We start from the raw sequence: 15507 nt of genomic DNA, 5'->3' as shown, positions 1-15507 counted from the left end.
ACAAAAATAGTCATTACTCAATTTTGATGGCTATGAAAAAACAAAACAAAACAAAACCTCTCCAGTATGCTGAGATGGAAATGGAGGAAGATAATTTTTGGCTGAGATATTTTCCCCAGTTCTTTCCAGGTTACAATGTTTCCATGTTGCTAAGAGGCACAGCCTTTCTCTCAAGAGTCACTTCCTTCTGATGTCCCATTTCTGTGATTCTATCACATATTCCCCTGAAGGGCTGGACAGGAAATGTTTTCAGATACTCTCGCGTAGATTTGTCATTCCTTTCCTGCCATCCTCCTCCCAAACATGAAATCCACGTCAGTAGGTGGGTGATGTCTTTGAGGGTAGCCGCAGGCCATCTGTTGGGAGGATGACCCCCTTCTGATGGAAAGAACACTGATTACCTTTTATTCACACAAGACACCAAATTTTGAAATTAATGAATGAAAAGGACAATTACCATTTTTGTGCCAGAATAAAAGTTTATTAAGAGGTTAACAAGGGATCTTTATTGCATCTCCAGAGACCAAAGGAGTGACAAGAAAGATATCTTCCAATTATGTTCAGTTTCACAGCTTGCCCAATCAGTTCTATTGCACTTAATACAATTATTTTAAAACCACATTTAGATAAGTATTTGTTAAAGCATAACACATTATGTAAATATGTTGTTGTGATTATAGGTAATTACTTGATCCTGTTGTAGATTCCTTATGTGACTCAGAAGACAAACCAAGCCAGTAGGTGTACTTGGCAGCTTCTTCTGTTAAAGGATCAAGACGGGAAATTCAGTGGAAGCCTAGAGGTGACACTTGGAATCTGGTGCCAATAGAAGTGTGGTCCCTGCTGGGGATGTTTGGATGAAGTAGAACTGAGATGTGACTTTGAAGCCCTTGTCTTCCTTCTGGCACTGGGGCCTCTAGCGCATAAAAGTGTTGCAAGGCCCACACCGAGTGCGGGAAACACAAGGATTCGAGACGCAGGACCCGATGGTGTTCTCACATGCATTGCTTGTGGCACATGGGTTGCAGGGGAGCCTGGAGACAGAAAATCATTAGAGCAAGTTAAGATAAAGTCAGCTGAAGAGATAGGAAGTTCCTAAACACACTTTGTGTAAGAATATGGTACTTCCTCTGACTGCCTCCAACCCAAAGCTTGAAACTATAAATTCATTTCCATCTTTCCATCCTTCCATCCTCATAGCAACTTCATGAGCCCCCAGGGGGAATATTACTAGCCTCATACTCACTTGCAGTCCTCGCTCTCCAGCAGCCCCCGGTACGTGTTGATCTCACATTCCAGCCGAGCCCGGACGTCCAGCAGCACCTGGTACTCCTGGTTCTGCCGCTCCAGGTCACTCCTGATCTCCGCCAGCTGGTGCTCCACGTTGGTGATCAGGCCCTGCACCTGGGACAGCTGGGAGCCATAGCGGGCCTCCGTCTCCGTCAGGGTGTTTTCCAGGGAGTCTCTCTGCACAGGGGAAGGTGAGGAATGTCACAGAGCTGCTCCTTAAAGGGCTTCTCCATGGGTTCCAAAGGAGTCACAAGCCTCCAGAGTTAAGGAGAGTGTGGCCCCAAGGGCATCCCAGTGACTCTGATCCCCCGACCTCACCTTCTCACCAGGAGGCTGAACAATACCCACCAGGTTGTGCTGGGCCTGCAGCTCCACCTCCAGGGCATTGACCGTGCGTCTCAGCTCGATGATCTCCGCCTGGTTGGACTGCAGCTGCTCCGAGCTGGACACCACCTGCTTGTTTAGCTCCTCTGTCTGAAACACCAAAGGGGAGAAGCCAGGATCAGACCCTGCCTGAAGGGCCCCGAGGGGCCAAGGGCACTGAGTGTCCACATGCTGAGATGCCCACCTGCCTGGCGAACCATTCCTCCACGTCCCTGCGGTTGGTCTCCACCAGGGCCTCGTACTGACTCCTGGTCTCATTGAGCACGCGGTTCAGGTCCACAGTGGGAGCAGCGTCCACCTCCACATTGAGGCGGTCTCCAAGTTGGCAACGCAGGGTGTTGACTTCCTGATGGAGGAAGGGGACAATTCAAAGCATCACAAAGGATCCTGTTGGTCTCCTCTAAGAGAGTGCAATTCAACTTGTGATCATTCTTAAGCTTTCAAAAGCTCCATTCCCTCTGATCTTCTCATTAACTGGGTTCTGTATTCAGTGACTAACCAGTATATTCTGCTTTACTGAGTGCTTTCAAGTCCATGACCTCGCTCCACCCTTGAACTCCTTAGAGAGGTGCAGGGATTTGGACTCAGTGCTGAGATGCGGCAGACCAGGATTTAAACTCTGTGGCCCAAACACCCAGTCCGGTCTTGTTAGTACATCATCTAGCCTATGGTTTGACTCTTAACCATGGGTAATAAAAAGGATAGAGTTCAACTAAAGAGGAAATGAAGAATGCTTACTTCCAAATCTGCCATCCTGAGATGATTTGTTGATTCCACTAGTTTAGCTTTTGCTGAAGGAAATAACTGTCTGCTCATTTCACAGCTAGTCTGTCCTCACAGAGCCAGCAGAGCTTAGTGCTTGGGTGTAGGTGGGTGTCAGACAGATTTGAACTGGGTCTCATGTCTATACTTACTAGAAAGCTTCCAGAAGCTTCTAGAAGCATCAAGTTCTTAATCTATAAAATGAGAACAACCTCTGGGGTTCTAAAGCCCAGAACACAATGTTTGGCACACAATGAACACTCAGATAGTATTCATTCTCACCATCTACGCTGTTCTGGGATTTAAGATGTGCATAAAAAATCTGTCTTCTTTATCGTGCAACTAACTAATCAAGCAATGACGTGAGCAATTTTCAGTGTCTCCTCCAGGCAACACTGAGTAGCAGGAAGAGCTCTGGAGAAGAAAGAAGAGTCTCGACAGTGTGGCCCTACCAGCGTCTCCAGTTACTAAAGAGAGAACTGTGGTAAAAGATCCGCGCAGCTCCGTGCGCTCCGACCTGGGAGCGGAAGAAGCTGGGAACCGCCTCGCTGTGGACCTTGCCTCATTACCAGGCTTGCCAACTTCCTCTGCTCCCATTCCTGCCGCCAGCAAAACACTCTCATTTCCTGTCGTGAATTTTTAGATTGCTCATTCTCTACAAATCTCTTTTTTGTTTGGAGAATAGATTCCTCGGGGAATGGGGCCTCTCCCACACCCCGTGGCAGCTGGAGACAGGCCGTGGCAAGTTCGATCCTGTGGCTCTTTGGGGAACTTCACCTGCTCGTGGTTCTGCTTGAGGCAGAGCAGCTCCTCCTTAAGGGACTCCACCTGGGCCTCCAGGTCGGACTTGCACAGGGTCAGCTCGTCCAGGATCCTGCGCAGGCCGTTCAGGTCCGCCTCCACCAGCTGCCGCAAGGACACCTCCGTCTCGTACCTGTGACACAGGGGACCAGGGGCATCAGAGGCAGGCCTGGCCTTGGCTCTGATTTGGTTTGCTCTGCCAGGCCACTGGGAGTTGGGGCTTGTGATTTTCACAGCCACCTCGCTCATTTAGGTTTCTAACATGGAGCCGCAGCTCCTGGAGGAAAAGTCACCTATAATTATTTTTTTAATAAATGAAGACACAAGGGATTTAATGGGATAGAAGCCCTTAAACTGTGAGATTTCCAAAATTAACACACTTCTCCCATTCTCCTGATTGGATTCTGTGCAGAGTGCAGCATCAGGGGACCATGACTTCTATATCGGATGGGATTGGAAGACATCCTCTACAGAAAAGTGGGCAAGGAGTCTGACTCTGGAGAAGGGTTCTCTGAACTCTGGTTCGCAATGGCTCTGTGGATCTTGGGGAAAAATCTAGGGAAAACTTCGTTATCGTGTTGGTACAAAGAACAGGATAAAGGGAAGGAGAGGAGAGAGGGAAGCCAACACCCCTCTTTGCCCACTCACTTGGTCCTGAAGTCATCAGAGGCCAGCTTGGCATTGTCAATCTGCACCACCAGCCTGGCGTTCTCAGACTTGCCACACAGGATCTAGAAGACCCATAATGTTCTAGAATGAGCTTGGTTATTTTTAGCCGACAGCAATCCCTACTATTTCACTGACAAGGAAGGAACAGAATGAGAAGTCACCAAGGATCTTGCTGTATTGTATAGCAATATCTTGCAATATTGCTAGATAGATATTTCAGAAATCAAACTTGCGGGAGGAAAAAAATGAACACTGACATATGCAAGAAAAGTATCTGTAGATACATAATTTTTCCTTTTCCTTCCTAATATGCAATACTGTGAGGCTGATGATAATAGCAAATATTTCTCTTTAAAAACCTCCTATGTCTGGCATGGTTGCAGGAGCTAAGGACACAAAAGTGAGTAAGCACTAGATCCTGCCCTCGAGAAACTTCCAATTCAGTGGGGAAGGTTTACATATTTATGTAAATAAATATGTGTTTACATATTTACGTATTTATGTAAACTAGCAGTTGGAAGGGGCTGAATAGAGGAGAGAGCCACGCTCTCCCGCCCATCCTGGGAGGCTTGGCGGTACATCTCCTAGGTAGTTTCCAGTCTCTCTGATCTTAGTCAAACCGTTTTGCACCCTCACTGGACACTGTGCACCAGGAGAAGCCCAGAGACTTCTAGGTTAAGACAGTGAAGTCAGGGTAATGAAGTACCCAGGGGAGGACGGCAATAAGAGGTCAGAGCAGTCAAAAGCCGAGATGCGGGAGAGAGGAGTCGGTCCAGTTCTCAATAAGTTCCACTTCCTCAGCTTCCTTCCTGGGCTGCCTTTTCTCTCACCTCAGGGTACTAGTTCCAGAGTCTTGGCAAATGCACCGAAGCATTCAGAGGCAGCTTCTAATTACAGTTTATTCATGCAAAGTGCTGCTACATCCACACAGACTGGCACTAAGCAAATATTCAGCCCTAACAGTCCTGGACCTGGAATAAGACAGGCCCTCAAGAAAACAGAATGGAAAAGCAAGACTCCGACCCTTGCATTTCAGTCACACCCGGAGCTCAGAGGGTTTCTCAATTTCTATCTCGGAGTCCCTCCCAACACCTTCCTGCTGGAGGCAGCGGGGTGCCCAGCCCCTCACCTTCTGCTGGAGCTCCTCGATGGTCCGGAAGTACGACTGGTAGTTGGGACACACCAGGGGCTCCTGCTGCTGGGACTGCTCCCGGATGCGGCTCTCCAGCTCCGCGTTGTCCCGCTCCAGCTGCCGCACCTTCTCCAGGTAGCTGGCCAGGCGGTCATTCAGGAACTGCATGGTCTCCTTCTCGTTGCCATTGAAGGAGCCCTCGCAGAACCAGTTGCAGCTGCTCACATTGGCAGGGATGTTGCAGGCCCCGGGCAGGGTGCAGCCGTGACAGCTGGGGGGCACGCAGGGCCGGGAGGAGCAGCTGGAGCGGCAGCTCAGATTGGGCAGGCAGCAGCTGTAAGGCATGGTGCTGGACAGAGCAGGGCACCTGGCTGAAGACAGAGTCAAAGTTCTCCAAGACACAGAGCTGTGGGTCTCCTTCCTCTGGGGAGCATTTATATCCATTCTGCAGAGGGTGTGGACGTGGAAGACAGCCCTTTTTTTCTTACTCATTTGATTGTCAAAAGCCCTTGCCCTTGGTTTGTTGTTTCCTCAGAAGAGTCCCTCATCTCATAAAAGGCTTTACTTGGGCTTCTTGCTAAGTCAGAACTCCTCTTCCATGCTGTGCTTCAGTGAAGTAAGAGCTTCATGGGGTGGCTTCAAAGAGCTGGACTCATGAACGCCCTGGCCTTCATTAGTGGGGCGTGGTGGGTCCAGGGACATGATGGCTTCTTTGCTCCCTGGCTTGACAGCCCTGACTCTTTGACAAGCCTTTGGCTCTTCTTCTGGAGATGGAAAAGTATAACTCTTGCCCATTTGCTAGGTCAAATCCCAAATTCATGGTTCTCAGAAAGAGGAATAGATGGTTCTGGAACAGTTAAAGCAGCCTGGTTCCCAGTGGCCCTGTTTCCTGATATGATGGGCAGCATCTGTATCCATAATAATGTCAATCAACAACAGAGCAGATGTTCACTGGGATCACAGTGGGTACAGGACACTATGAGGAATAGAAGGTTGGACCAGGGCTACAGTCAGAAGGAGCTCACAAACATGATCTCATTCACCTCTCACCATAACTCTTCAAGGTACATGATACAATTCCCATTTTATAGACGGCCAAACGGAGGCATAGAGAGTAGGGGTTAATGTGTTGTGAAGTCAGGATTCCAACACAGATCTCTCTTCTTCCCATCATACCATGCTGCTTGAGTTAATCAAGTGCCTCCTTCCCTAACTTCCTTGGACAAGTCATCTCTCCTCCTCTCTGAGCTTTCATTTCACCTTGAGCACGGCCTTGCATGACCTATATGCTTATCTCTCTCTGTGTCTGAGCTCCTGAAAGGCAGGGAAATGGTCCAATTCATCTTGCCTCTTCAGCTCTTGGCACGTGGCACACAGTAGACTGTCAACAGCCACGTGTCGAGTGGAATGAGCATGGAATAATAATAATACAGGACAGGAGATGGTATGTGAGAGGCTGAGGTTTTGGGGAGAGAGAGCACTGACAGGACTAGCATTTCACAGGGATAGGTTTGTGCTGGGATGGAGAGGCTTCTATAAGAATAAGAGAGGAGAAAAGCAGATACTGGAGGTGGAAGAGTCAGATGCACACAGATCAGGGCAGGGAAGCCCAGGACATGGTCGAGTAAGACTAGGGGACCTAGAGGGAAAGATGTAAAGGTAAGTGGTGAAAAATAGAACTGTATGGGGAGGTTGTGACTGTATGGCAGAGGTCCTCAGTGACAAAGCTTAGGAGCTTAGCCTGCCCTGGAGGGAAATGTTTTAGCAAACATTTATCTGTTTCAGCAAAATGAAGATAAAGGTGGAGGCAGAACCAGTGAGGTTATTATAATAGCCCAGGCCAGCAGTAACAAAGAACCAAGTATGGGTATCTATAAGGGAAGTGTAAAAGAAGAAATTGACATAAGAACTATCTTCCTAGGAACAATTTTTTTTAAAAATCAGCAAGCTTTTCAATAGATGAAATGGGAGAATGACGCCCAAATTTGGGAGGCACAAGAATTTAAGAGGAAGACTTTACCATTCACAGTAACACAGCAGGAGAAAGCACTCTTTTGCACATTAAGGATGAATTAGCCCCCTTCCTTTAACAAGTATTTACTGAGCCCTTCCCATGTGCCACAGAGCAACTGAGGCAAACCTACAGCCTAGTGGAGAGTGCACACCAGCCAAGTGGATGATGCATTTGTGATGGGGGAAGCCCCAACTGCTGTAGGAACATGCGGCAGAAGACCTACCCAGACTTAGCAGAAGTCAAGGAAGGCTCCCTGGAGGACGTGATGATGCTGCTGAAAGCTGAAGCTAAAGTAAGGAGGAAGGAAGGGATTGTCCCCAGGAGAGCCAGGGCAAGTATGAAGGTCAGAAGTAAGACAGCACATTGCATTCAGCCACACTTTCCACTTTTCAAGCAACAGCTTATGCAGAAAATGATAATATTTTTTAATGGCTCATTGGGGGAAAGCAACTGGGCTGCCTTGGCCAACTGCACTGAGGACGCAGAGCATCAGTACCCTGGGCCCCTTTAACCCATCCAGCTCAGTAATCTGGGAAGTTCTGCATTAGAGGAACTGGAGGAAGTTGTAAGTCAACGATACTTCAGTTTAAAAAATGTAAGATCTGAAACCATAAAACTAGAAGAAAACATAGGCAGTATGCTCTTTGACTCAGTCTTAACAATATTTGTCAGGGGTACGTCTCCTCAGGCAAGGGAAACAAAAGCAAAAATAAACAAATGGGACTACATCAACCTAGAAAGTTTTGCACAGCAAAGGAAACTATCAGTAAAATGAAAACGAAACCAAGGGGAGGGTAGACCTCTGTGGTAGAGTGCGTGCTTAGCATCTATGAGGTCCTGGGTTCAATCCCCAGTACCTCCATTAAAAAGAAAATAAATCTAATTACTTCTTCCTTGCCAAAAATAATTAAAGAATGCAATAATAAATAAATAAATAAATAAATAAATAAATAAATATGTTTTTTAAAAAAAGAAAAGGAAATGTACTGAATGGGAGAAATTATTGTAAATCATGTATCTGATAAGGAGTTAATATCCAAATTATATAAAGAAATCACACAAGTCAATATCAAAAAAGTCAATATTACTTATAAATGGTAATGTACTGATTTGAACCAAAGAAGAGTAATAGTAGCGTGTGTTTTGGGAGAAATCAATTAATGTCTTTGAGCTTCTGTTTCCTCACGTATGAAAATAAAATTGAACCAAATGATTTCTAAAAAAATACAAACAACAACTCCAATTTAAAAACGGGTTGAAGACCTGAATAGACATTTCTCCAAAGAAGACATACAGATGGCCAACAAGCACATAAAAAGATGCTCAGCATCACTAATCATGAGGGAAATGCAAATCAAAACCACAGTGAGGTATCACCTCACCCCATCAGGATGGCCATCACCAGAAAGACAACAAATAAGTGTCAGTGAGCATGTGGATAAAAGGGAACCCTCCTGCACTGATGGTGGGAATGTAAATTGGTGCAGCCTCTGTTGAAAACAGTATGGAGAGTCCTCAAAGTTAAAAACAGAGCTACCACCAGATCCAGCAACTCCACTTCCAGGTATCTACCCAAAGAAAACAAAAACACTAATTTGAAAAAATATATGCACCCCTATGCTCATTGAAGCATTAATTTTAATATCCAAGATATGGAAGCAACCTAAATACCCCCTCAATAGATGAATGGATAAAGAAGATGTGAAATGAATGTGTGTATAAATATATATGTATATATACATAATGGAAAATTATTCAAAGAATGAAAATGTGCCATTTGTGACCATCAGATAGATTTAGAGTATATTATGCTAAGTGAAATAAGTCAGACAGAGTAAGACAAATACCGTACGATCTCACTTTTATGTGGTATCAGGGAAAAAGAAAAACAACAAGTGAACAAACAAAACAGAGACAGAGTCACAGATATAGGAACAAACTGGCAGTTGCCAGAGGGGAGGGGACTGGGGGAGTTGGGTGATGAAGAGAATTAAGAGATACAGACTTCCAGTTATAAAATAAATAAGTTATGGGGGTGTAATGTACTGCATAGGGAATATAGTCAATAATACCGTGATAACTTTGTATGATGGCAGATGGTTACTGGACTTGTCGTGGTGATCATTTCATAATATACTTGACTGTCAGATCACTATGTTGTGCACCTGGAACTAACGTAGTATTGTATGTCAACTAATGAAAGAGGGAGGGAGGGAGAGAGAGAGACAGACAGACAGAAAGGAGAAAGGAAGGGAGGGAGGGAGGGAGGAAGGAAGGAAGGAAGGGAGGGAGGGAGGAAATGGGGAGCCTTTGAAGGTTCTAAGGAGAGGAGTGATGCAGTTTATTTCTGAATAGCTGTGTTTGAAGGAATGATGGAGCCTATATGGGGAAATGTTCAGGGGGTCCTTGGATTTGCAAGATTAGAGTTCATGGCAGGGATGATAGGATCCTAGTGCAGATGTGAGAGTTTGAGGAAGAGCCAAGGGAGAGTGTTCAAAGAGAAGAGTGACAAGAGGCTGAGGACCAATGGGGGCGGGGGGATTCCCCAACCAGGGAACAAGAGAAGGAAAGAGTTAGAAATGGAGAAGAAGTGAAGGAAAATGGAGAGAGCCCAGTTCATGGCATCATCGAAGCCCAGGGAGGGGAGACCGTCTAAGTGGAAGCAAAGGTCCAAATTGTCAGTGCAGCAAAGGGGCCTGGTAAGCTCAAACCACAGAAAGGGTCTTGGATACATTAACCAGCAAGTTGCCAGAACCCTTCCAATGTCACAGCATCCATGCTGTTAAAGTAACCCCCACACTGAGCTTTGGTGAACTGAGACGTCGGCACCCAGAGTGGAGATGTTCATTATTTGGAAAAGTGCTGCCACCGTCGGTTTGTACACTTGATTATAAAGCTTGTGAGCTTTGGTCTTACCTACACAGACTTATTTTTTACAATAATTAGAGTGTGTGTTAAGTACTTTAAAGATGTCAACCTTGTTTGGATTTGATGATTCATTATAGTTAGTGATTTAGGACCAATTACCCAAGAAGCAGAAGCATTTGGAACTGCCCGTGCATATAATTCCACTTCTGTTCTGTCACAAGGCATAAGAGGAGACTTACTTGATATCCTAAAGAGAGATGATGAGGAAAGAATCAGCTGTGTGCCTAGAAACATCGCCCAGGAAGGGGAGGGCTCCTTACTGTCATCCTAGAGGAGAACAGAGCATAACTCGGAGAAGGGTGCTCATGGCAGAGCCCAAGCCTCTCAGCTACAGCTGCAGATCAAAAACAAGACCGCGTCACATCTGCTCCTCCCTTCCTCCCTTCCACCTCCTAAGGTAGATCCCAAATGCCAAAATAGTTCAAAAAGAGGGAAGATCTTGGGGCAAGTGACATCAGAGATCTTAATGGTCATTTCACACAACCCTCTTATTTTACAAATGGGGAAACGAGGGCTCAGAATGGAGAAATGGCTTGTTTAGGGTCATATAGTTAGAACCCAGATCTGCTGACCCCCACTGCGTTCCCAGCCCCCAGAAAATGCTGCAGAAATGTTGAATAATTTCACATCCAATCTGATCCGCCATTACCTCAGGGCAGAAATCGAAGGCAGTGAGGAAAAAACAAAAACAAAAAACAAAATCTTGTCCTCCAGAGACGGAGGTGGGCTTTGCTGAAAAAGAATGCAGGTTGAGTGTGGTAATAATGATAGAATTCAGCAATACTGAAGTTCCTTGTCGCCCTGATTTCAATTTTTATTCCTACATGGAGGATACTGTTATATCCCAATGGCGTGGAGTGATTTAGATACAATTATATCCCATCAGTTGGAGAAACAGAATCACAACTGTTCAAATGCTGGTGGCCCTACTCAAGGACAATATACTTACCCAAAATAAGGTGCACAAATGTCACCATCACAAAATTTAAAATATGACTTTAACAATGAGGGCAATTGAGAGATAAAAAGAACCGAACTGTAATAATGACCCTGGATGCTTCTAAATGGTAAGATTATGAACACCTTTCTTTTTTTTCCTTCTCTATCCTTTTTATTCTCTCCAGATTCTTTTGAGAATGTATGTATTACTTCTTCATGAGAAATAGAAATAAAATTTACATTAAAAACTCAAAAAGGAAATTCTTACAAGTCCTCTAAAGAAGTAAAAAGTTGCCAAAGGACCCAGGTAAGGCTCCTATTCCGATATAACCACTAAATTGCACTCAAGCTTCTTATTCTGGAATTAAAGCCTCTGTCATGATTGGCATTCACACCCTCGTATTAACTGCTGACTTTGCCAATTCCAGAGACGAGCTATTAGGAAGTGATGAAAGGAAACAAGTTTCCTATGGGATCAAATGGTTTGTAGCTCGTGAATTAGCTGATGTGTGGTTCTGAGCTTCAGGTGAAGAGAATGCCATGAGGTGTGGCACTTGGGGAAATGCTGCCAGTTGACTGCCAGCCCACATCCAGGAAGATGAGATATTAGGATCACATCACTGAGCCACACTCTTAGAATAGACTCCCCACACACACATAGAAGATGATGGAAGCTTTTTTTTGGAAATGGTGTCTAAGTCAGATGAAGCCTAGAATCAGAATGTTGGAGCTACCAACAGCCTAAGCCATCATCTCACCCAACTCTTTCATTTCACAAATGGGAAAACATTGACCCCTCCCCTCAAGGGGAAGGAACTTGTCCAAGCTCACACAGAGAGTCTGTGAAACAGTCTGAATTGGAAAAGGGTAAAGTAGACTAGAGAAATGAGGGACCAGGGACAAGGCCTTTGGTTTTCGTGAGAGAGTTGGAACTCAGACCACTGAAAAATAGCGCCATCTCTCAAAAGACAGCACCCTCCAAGAAAAGGTGACCTAGAGTTTTTAAAAGTATGCTCATTACCACAGGAAGAGTTTAAAAAGAGAAAAAGGCAAATCTAGACAGTCAAGGGTGGATGCCCAGGCCTGGGGAGGTAAGGGAAATGGGGCCTGGCTACTAATGGGTACAGGTATCTTTGGAGGTGATGAAACGTTCTAAAATTGTGGTAATGGTTACGCAGCTCTGTCAGTTATCAGATTAAAAATAATCAAATTACATACTTTATATAGGTGAATTTTATGGCATAATAATTATATATACAGCTGACCCCTGAACAACACAGGTTTGAACTGCTTGGGTCCACTTTTACGTGGGTTTTTTCCAATAAACATGTGCTACGGCACTATGTAATCTATGGTTGGCTGATTCCACGAATGTGGGTACTGAGCAGTGACTATGGGCCTCTACTGATTTTGGTATCCACGGTGGGTCCTGGAACCAATCCCCTGCAGATACCAAAGGATGACTGTATACCTAGAAGTGCTATCTCAATAAAGTTTCTTTTTAAAAATTTGCTGGACCCCAACCCCAGCATTTCTGAGTTAGTAGGTCTGGGGTAAGACTGAAGAATTTGCATTTCTAATAGATCCCTAGGAGACCACACTTTGAGAATCACTGGTCTAGGGAAACACTCACATGGGTGCCACAGGGGACATTGACAAGGATATTTATGCAACACTGTTTATAAGGATAAGAAAGAAAAAAAGAAACCTCCTAAATGTCCTTCAGTAGTGGAATGGGAAAGTAAAAACAGGATTTGTTTGCATTGTGTGATACAGTTACACCATCTGTATTTTCCTTTTTTCTCTCTTTTCATTAAGTACAGTCAGGTTACAGGTGTTGTGTCAATTTCTGGTGTACAGCACAGTTTTCTAACAAATTGCTAAGTTGAAAGACATACATACAGATTGTACACGGATATATCCGTGTATAATGTTTAGAAATGTTTAATTAGAGAATGATACACTACCAAGTTTAGAATAGCGGTTACCTCTAGAGGGACAGAGGGAGAGGAGGATGGATAGAGGGGGGTTCATCTTAACCCATAACATTTTATCTCTAAAAAAAAGCCCAAACAATAAAACACAGCAATGACATAAATATGGCACCAGGTTAACAACTCTTTTTTTTTTTAACATTTTTTATTGATTTATAATCATTTTACAATGTTGTGTCAAATTCAGGTTAACATCTCTTAAATCTTGGTTGTGGACGTATATATGTCTGCTTTTTTGTTCTTTTATATGTTTGAAATGATTCATATTTGGCCCTTTAAAATGAGAGATGACATCACTGCCCTGTTACACTAGGTAGCAAATCATAGGTCGCCAGCTCCAGACTTCAGAGCATGTGTCTTGCGCATTACATGAGATGAGTAGTAACAGTGAACTTCATCCAGATATCCTGAATACAAATTTGGCTTTGACCCTAAGAAGAGTAATTCCCCTGACCCTCCTTTCTCTTCTCCACCAAAGAAAGCACTGTGGCAGAAACAAGGGCTCAGGATAACCTCCCCAAGACCCAGTTCTCCCCTAACATGGTCCAGTCAAACACAGAAACCAGTCAGTGTTTGATGCTCTATAGATGAGCAACAAGAACAAAATGCACTGACTGTGCTGAGAAATTTGACCTCTCACCCACCAGGCAGAGTACAAGGTGTCTGGGAGGCACACCGATCCCTGATAAAGGCAGATGCAGGTACCCATGTGTGGGTTCTATCCCCAGAAGTCCCACCAAGATGGAATGAATTACTCGAGACTCTGTGGAAAGTCAAGAGAGCGAGAGGGAGTCGGGGACCAACTTCTCGAGCCTCTCAAGTGTTCCCACATTTATTGTGTACAATCAAAGGAAAAATCACCAACAGTTATGTCATGGAATGTAGGAGCTTAAAGAAAGACAGGATCAGGAAGAGATTATACAATCCACAGTGAGTACAAAGGCTTAATTAATCTTCAAGGCAGACATGGGGAGAGGGAAACAAGGTACACTCTTCAGACGTAAGATGTGGATTACAAAACAGACCACCAGACCAGCCAGTCTCTTGTCTTGGGGATTATAGACTATCTAAACAGCAGAAAGCATGCCCAGCATTTATGGCTGAGGGCATAGGTCTTCGCTTTGCAACAAGAAGAATAAACCCTGAACTATGGACCTATGCTTAAAACAAGCCATGTCCTGTGTTTATAGCAAGAGACACACAAGGGCTTTGCCATTGGAAGCAGCCCTAAGCTAGAACATCAACTATGTAAGCAAGGCACTGTCTCTGCTTTTTATGGTAAGGAGACAGGAGTGCAGATGCACCGACACCTGCTAGCAAAGCACATTTGTTTTCCCTAAAGGTCACAAGCGGCTGGGGTCTGTTACAATTTATTAACCCAATCATGGGCTCCCACAACCGTGGGTGCAGTGGTCCCAGCGTGAATGGAGAACTAACGGGAGAGGTTGGACAGGGGCATTTGTACAAGGCGTGGAGGTGTCTCCTAGAAGTGACTTGCCCTGAAAAGAGAGAGGCTGGAGGCCACCAGCCAGCTCTGGGACACTCTGAGCACAGCATGGAGTGGCACTTGGCTGTCTTCCAGGGACTGATGCCCTAGGTCTGGAGAAGGGAGTGCCAACCTCAACAACAACAGAGTAAATGTTAAAAGAACGGGAGAATTTAAGACCCACATTGGAACGGGCATCGTCACGGCCATGGGAGAAAGTATTGGCTTCATCTCAAGGAGAGAGGTTGTAACAAGCAGTTTAGCCAAAAACCAGGACAGTGGCCTTGCACAGATCCCGGTACAGCAGTGGACACGGGTGGGAGCCGGGCATTAGCATACCGGTCACATCGAGCATTGGCAGAGACAATATCCTCGTTTGATTCGAAAGAACTTTAGGGAGAAAGATTCCCCAAATCCAAATTTAGTCCCGGTGGATAAAAAAATTCAAATGACAAAAGAAACACTTTTAAAATCCGTAGAGTATGACTCAAACACAAGAGATGGCCCTTCTTCAATGTATCAGACGAGTTCTTCAGTATTTCTGAAAGGGGGGTTTCAGAGATGTTTGGGGTGCTAATAGCATCGTCTCTCCCTAGGTGACAAATTCGCAGGATGCTTGTCTAAAATCAGTTTTATTCTCTCAGTCACCCCTCACATGTAACTGACATCCAGAGAATGATTTCTGGGTTCAGTCTTCTTGTTTCTACTGACTATGTGAGCAAGAGAAAAAATTAGCTGTGCAGTTCCTGGTGCTTGGTTGGTGCTTAATAAATGTTAGCTCCTGTCCTTCTTGTAGGCTCTTGGAAAAGAGAAGGTGGAACGTTGTAGAAGGTTAACCGTTGTATTTTACTGAGTAAGGTCCCATGATGAATGTGTTTATCATATTCAGATGAGGACTCTTGCCTTAGCGGTTCCCACTGGTTCCCTGCTGGCCTGAGTGGATGCTGGGACTCACTGTGCTTAATGAATGATAATTAATGGTGATGAAGACCTTTAAGGAGAGGGCTAAACTATGCAGTCTGCCTTTGCCTTTAGGTGGCTTTTATAAGCAGCACATGCACACAGAGTGAAGACTTTGAAAGGAACAAATACAAACAAGAGTCATCAC

General features: G+C 44.9%; 1 protein-coding gene across 1 annotated transcript; it reads right to left on the bottom strand.

Moving 5' to 3' along the window:
* Positions 1-459: 459 nt before the first annotated feature.
* KRT33A (keratin 33A) lies at positions 460-5461 on the bottom strand. The gene is made up of 7 exons (XM_010968025.3): positions 5036-5461; positions 3886-3968; positions 3214-3370; positions 1859-2020; positions 1639-1764; positions 1247-1467; positions 460-1034 (listed from the first exon to the last, which is right to left on the bottom strand). The coding sequence occupies exons 1-7, from the start codon at positions 5381-5383 to the stop codon at positions 917-919; spliced, it is 1215 nt and encodes a 404-aa protein (XP_010966327.2). The 5' UTR covers positions 5384-5461; the 3' UTR covers positions 460-916.
* Positions 5462-15507: the final 10046 nt, after the last annotated feature.

Source organism: Camelus bactrianus, chromosome 16 (assembly GCF_048773025.1).
Source record: "Camelus bactrianus isolate YW-2024 breed Bactrian camel chromosome 16, ASM4877302v1, whole genome shotgun sequence".
NCBI classification, from domain to species: domain Eukaryota; kingdom Metazoa; phylum Chordata; class Mammalia; order Artiodactyla; family Camelidae; genus Camelus; species Camelus bactrianus.
The sequence above is the reverse complement of the archived record's forward strand: the minus strand, read 5'-3'. Positions and strand labels throughout refer to the sequence as shown.

Excerpts from the sequence above, each read along its gene's own strand:
- KRT33A (XM_010968025.3), bottom strand. The coding sequence starts at position 5,383 with ATGCCTTACAGCTGCTGCCTGCCCAATCTGAGCTGCCGCTCCAGCTGC. Across the intron at positions 3,969-5,035 it reads TCGAGGAGCTCCAGCAGAAG|ATCCTGTGTGGCAAGTCTGA; the intron begins GTGAGGGGCTGG and ends TGGGTCTTCTAG. Across the intron at positions 2,021-3,213 it reads TCAAGCAGAACCACGAGCAG|GAAGTCAACACCCTGCGTTG; the intron begins GTGAAGTTCCCC and ends TTCCTCCATCAG.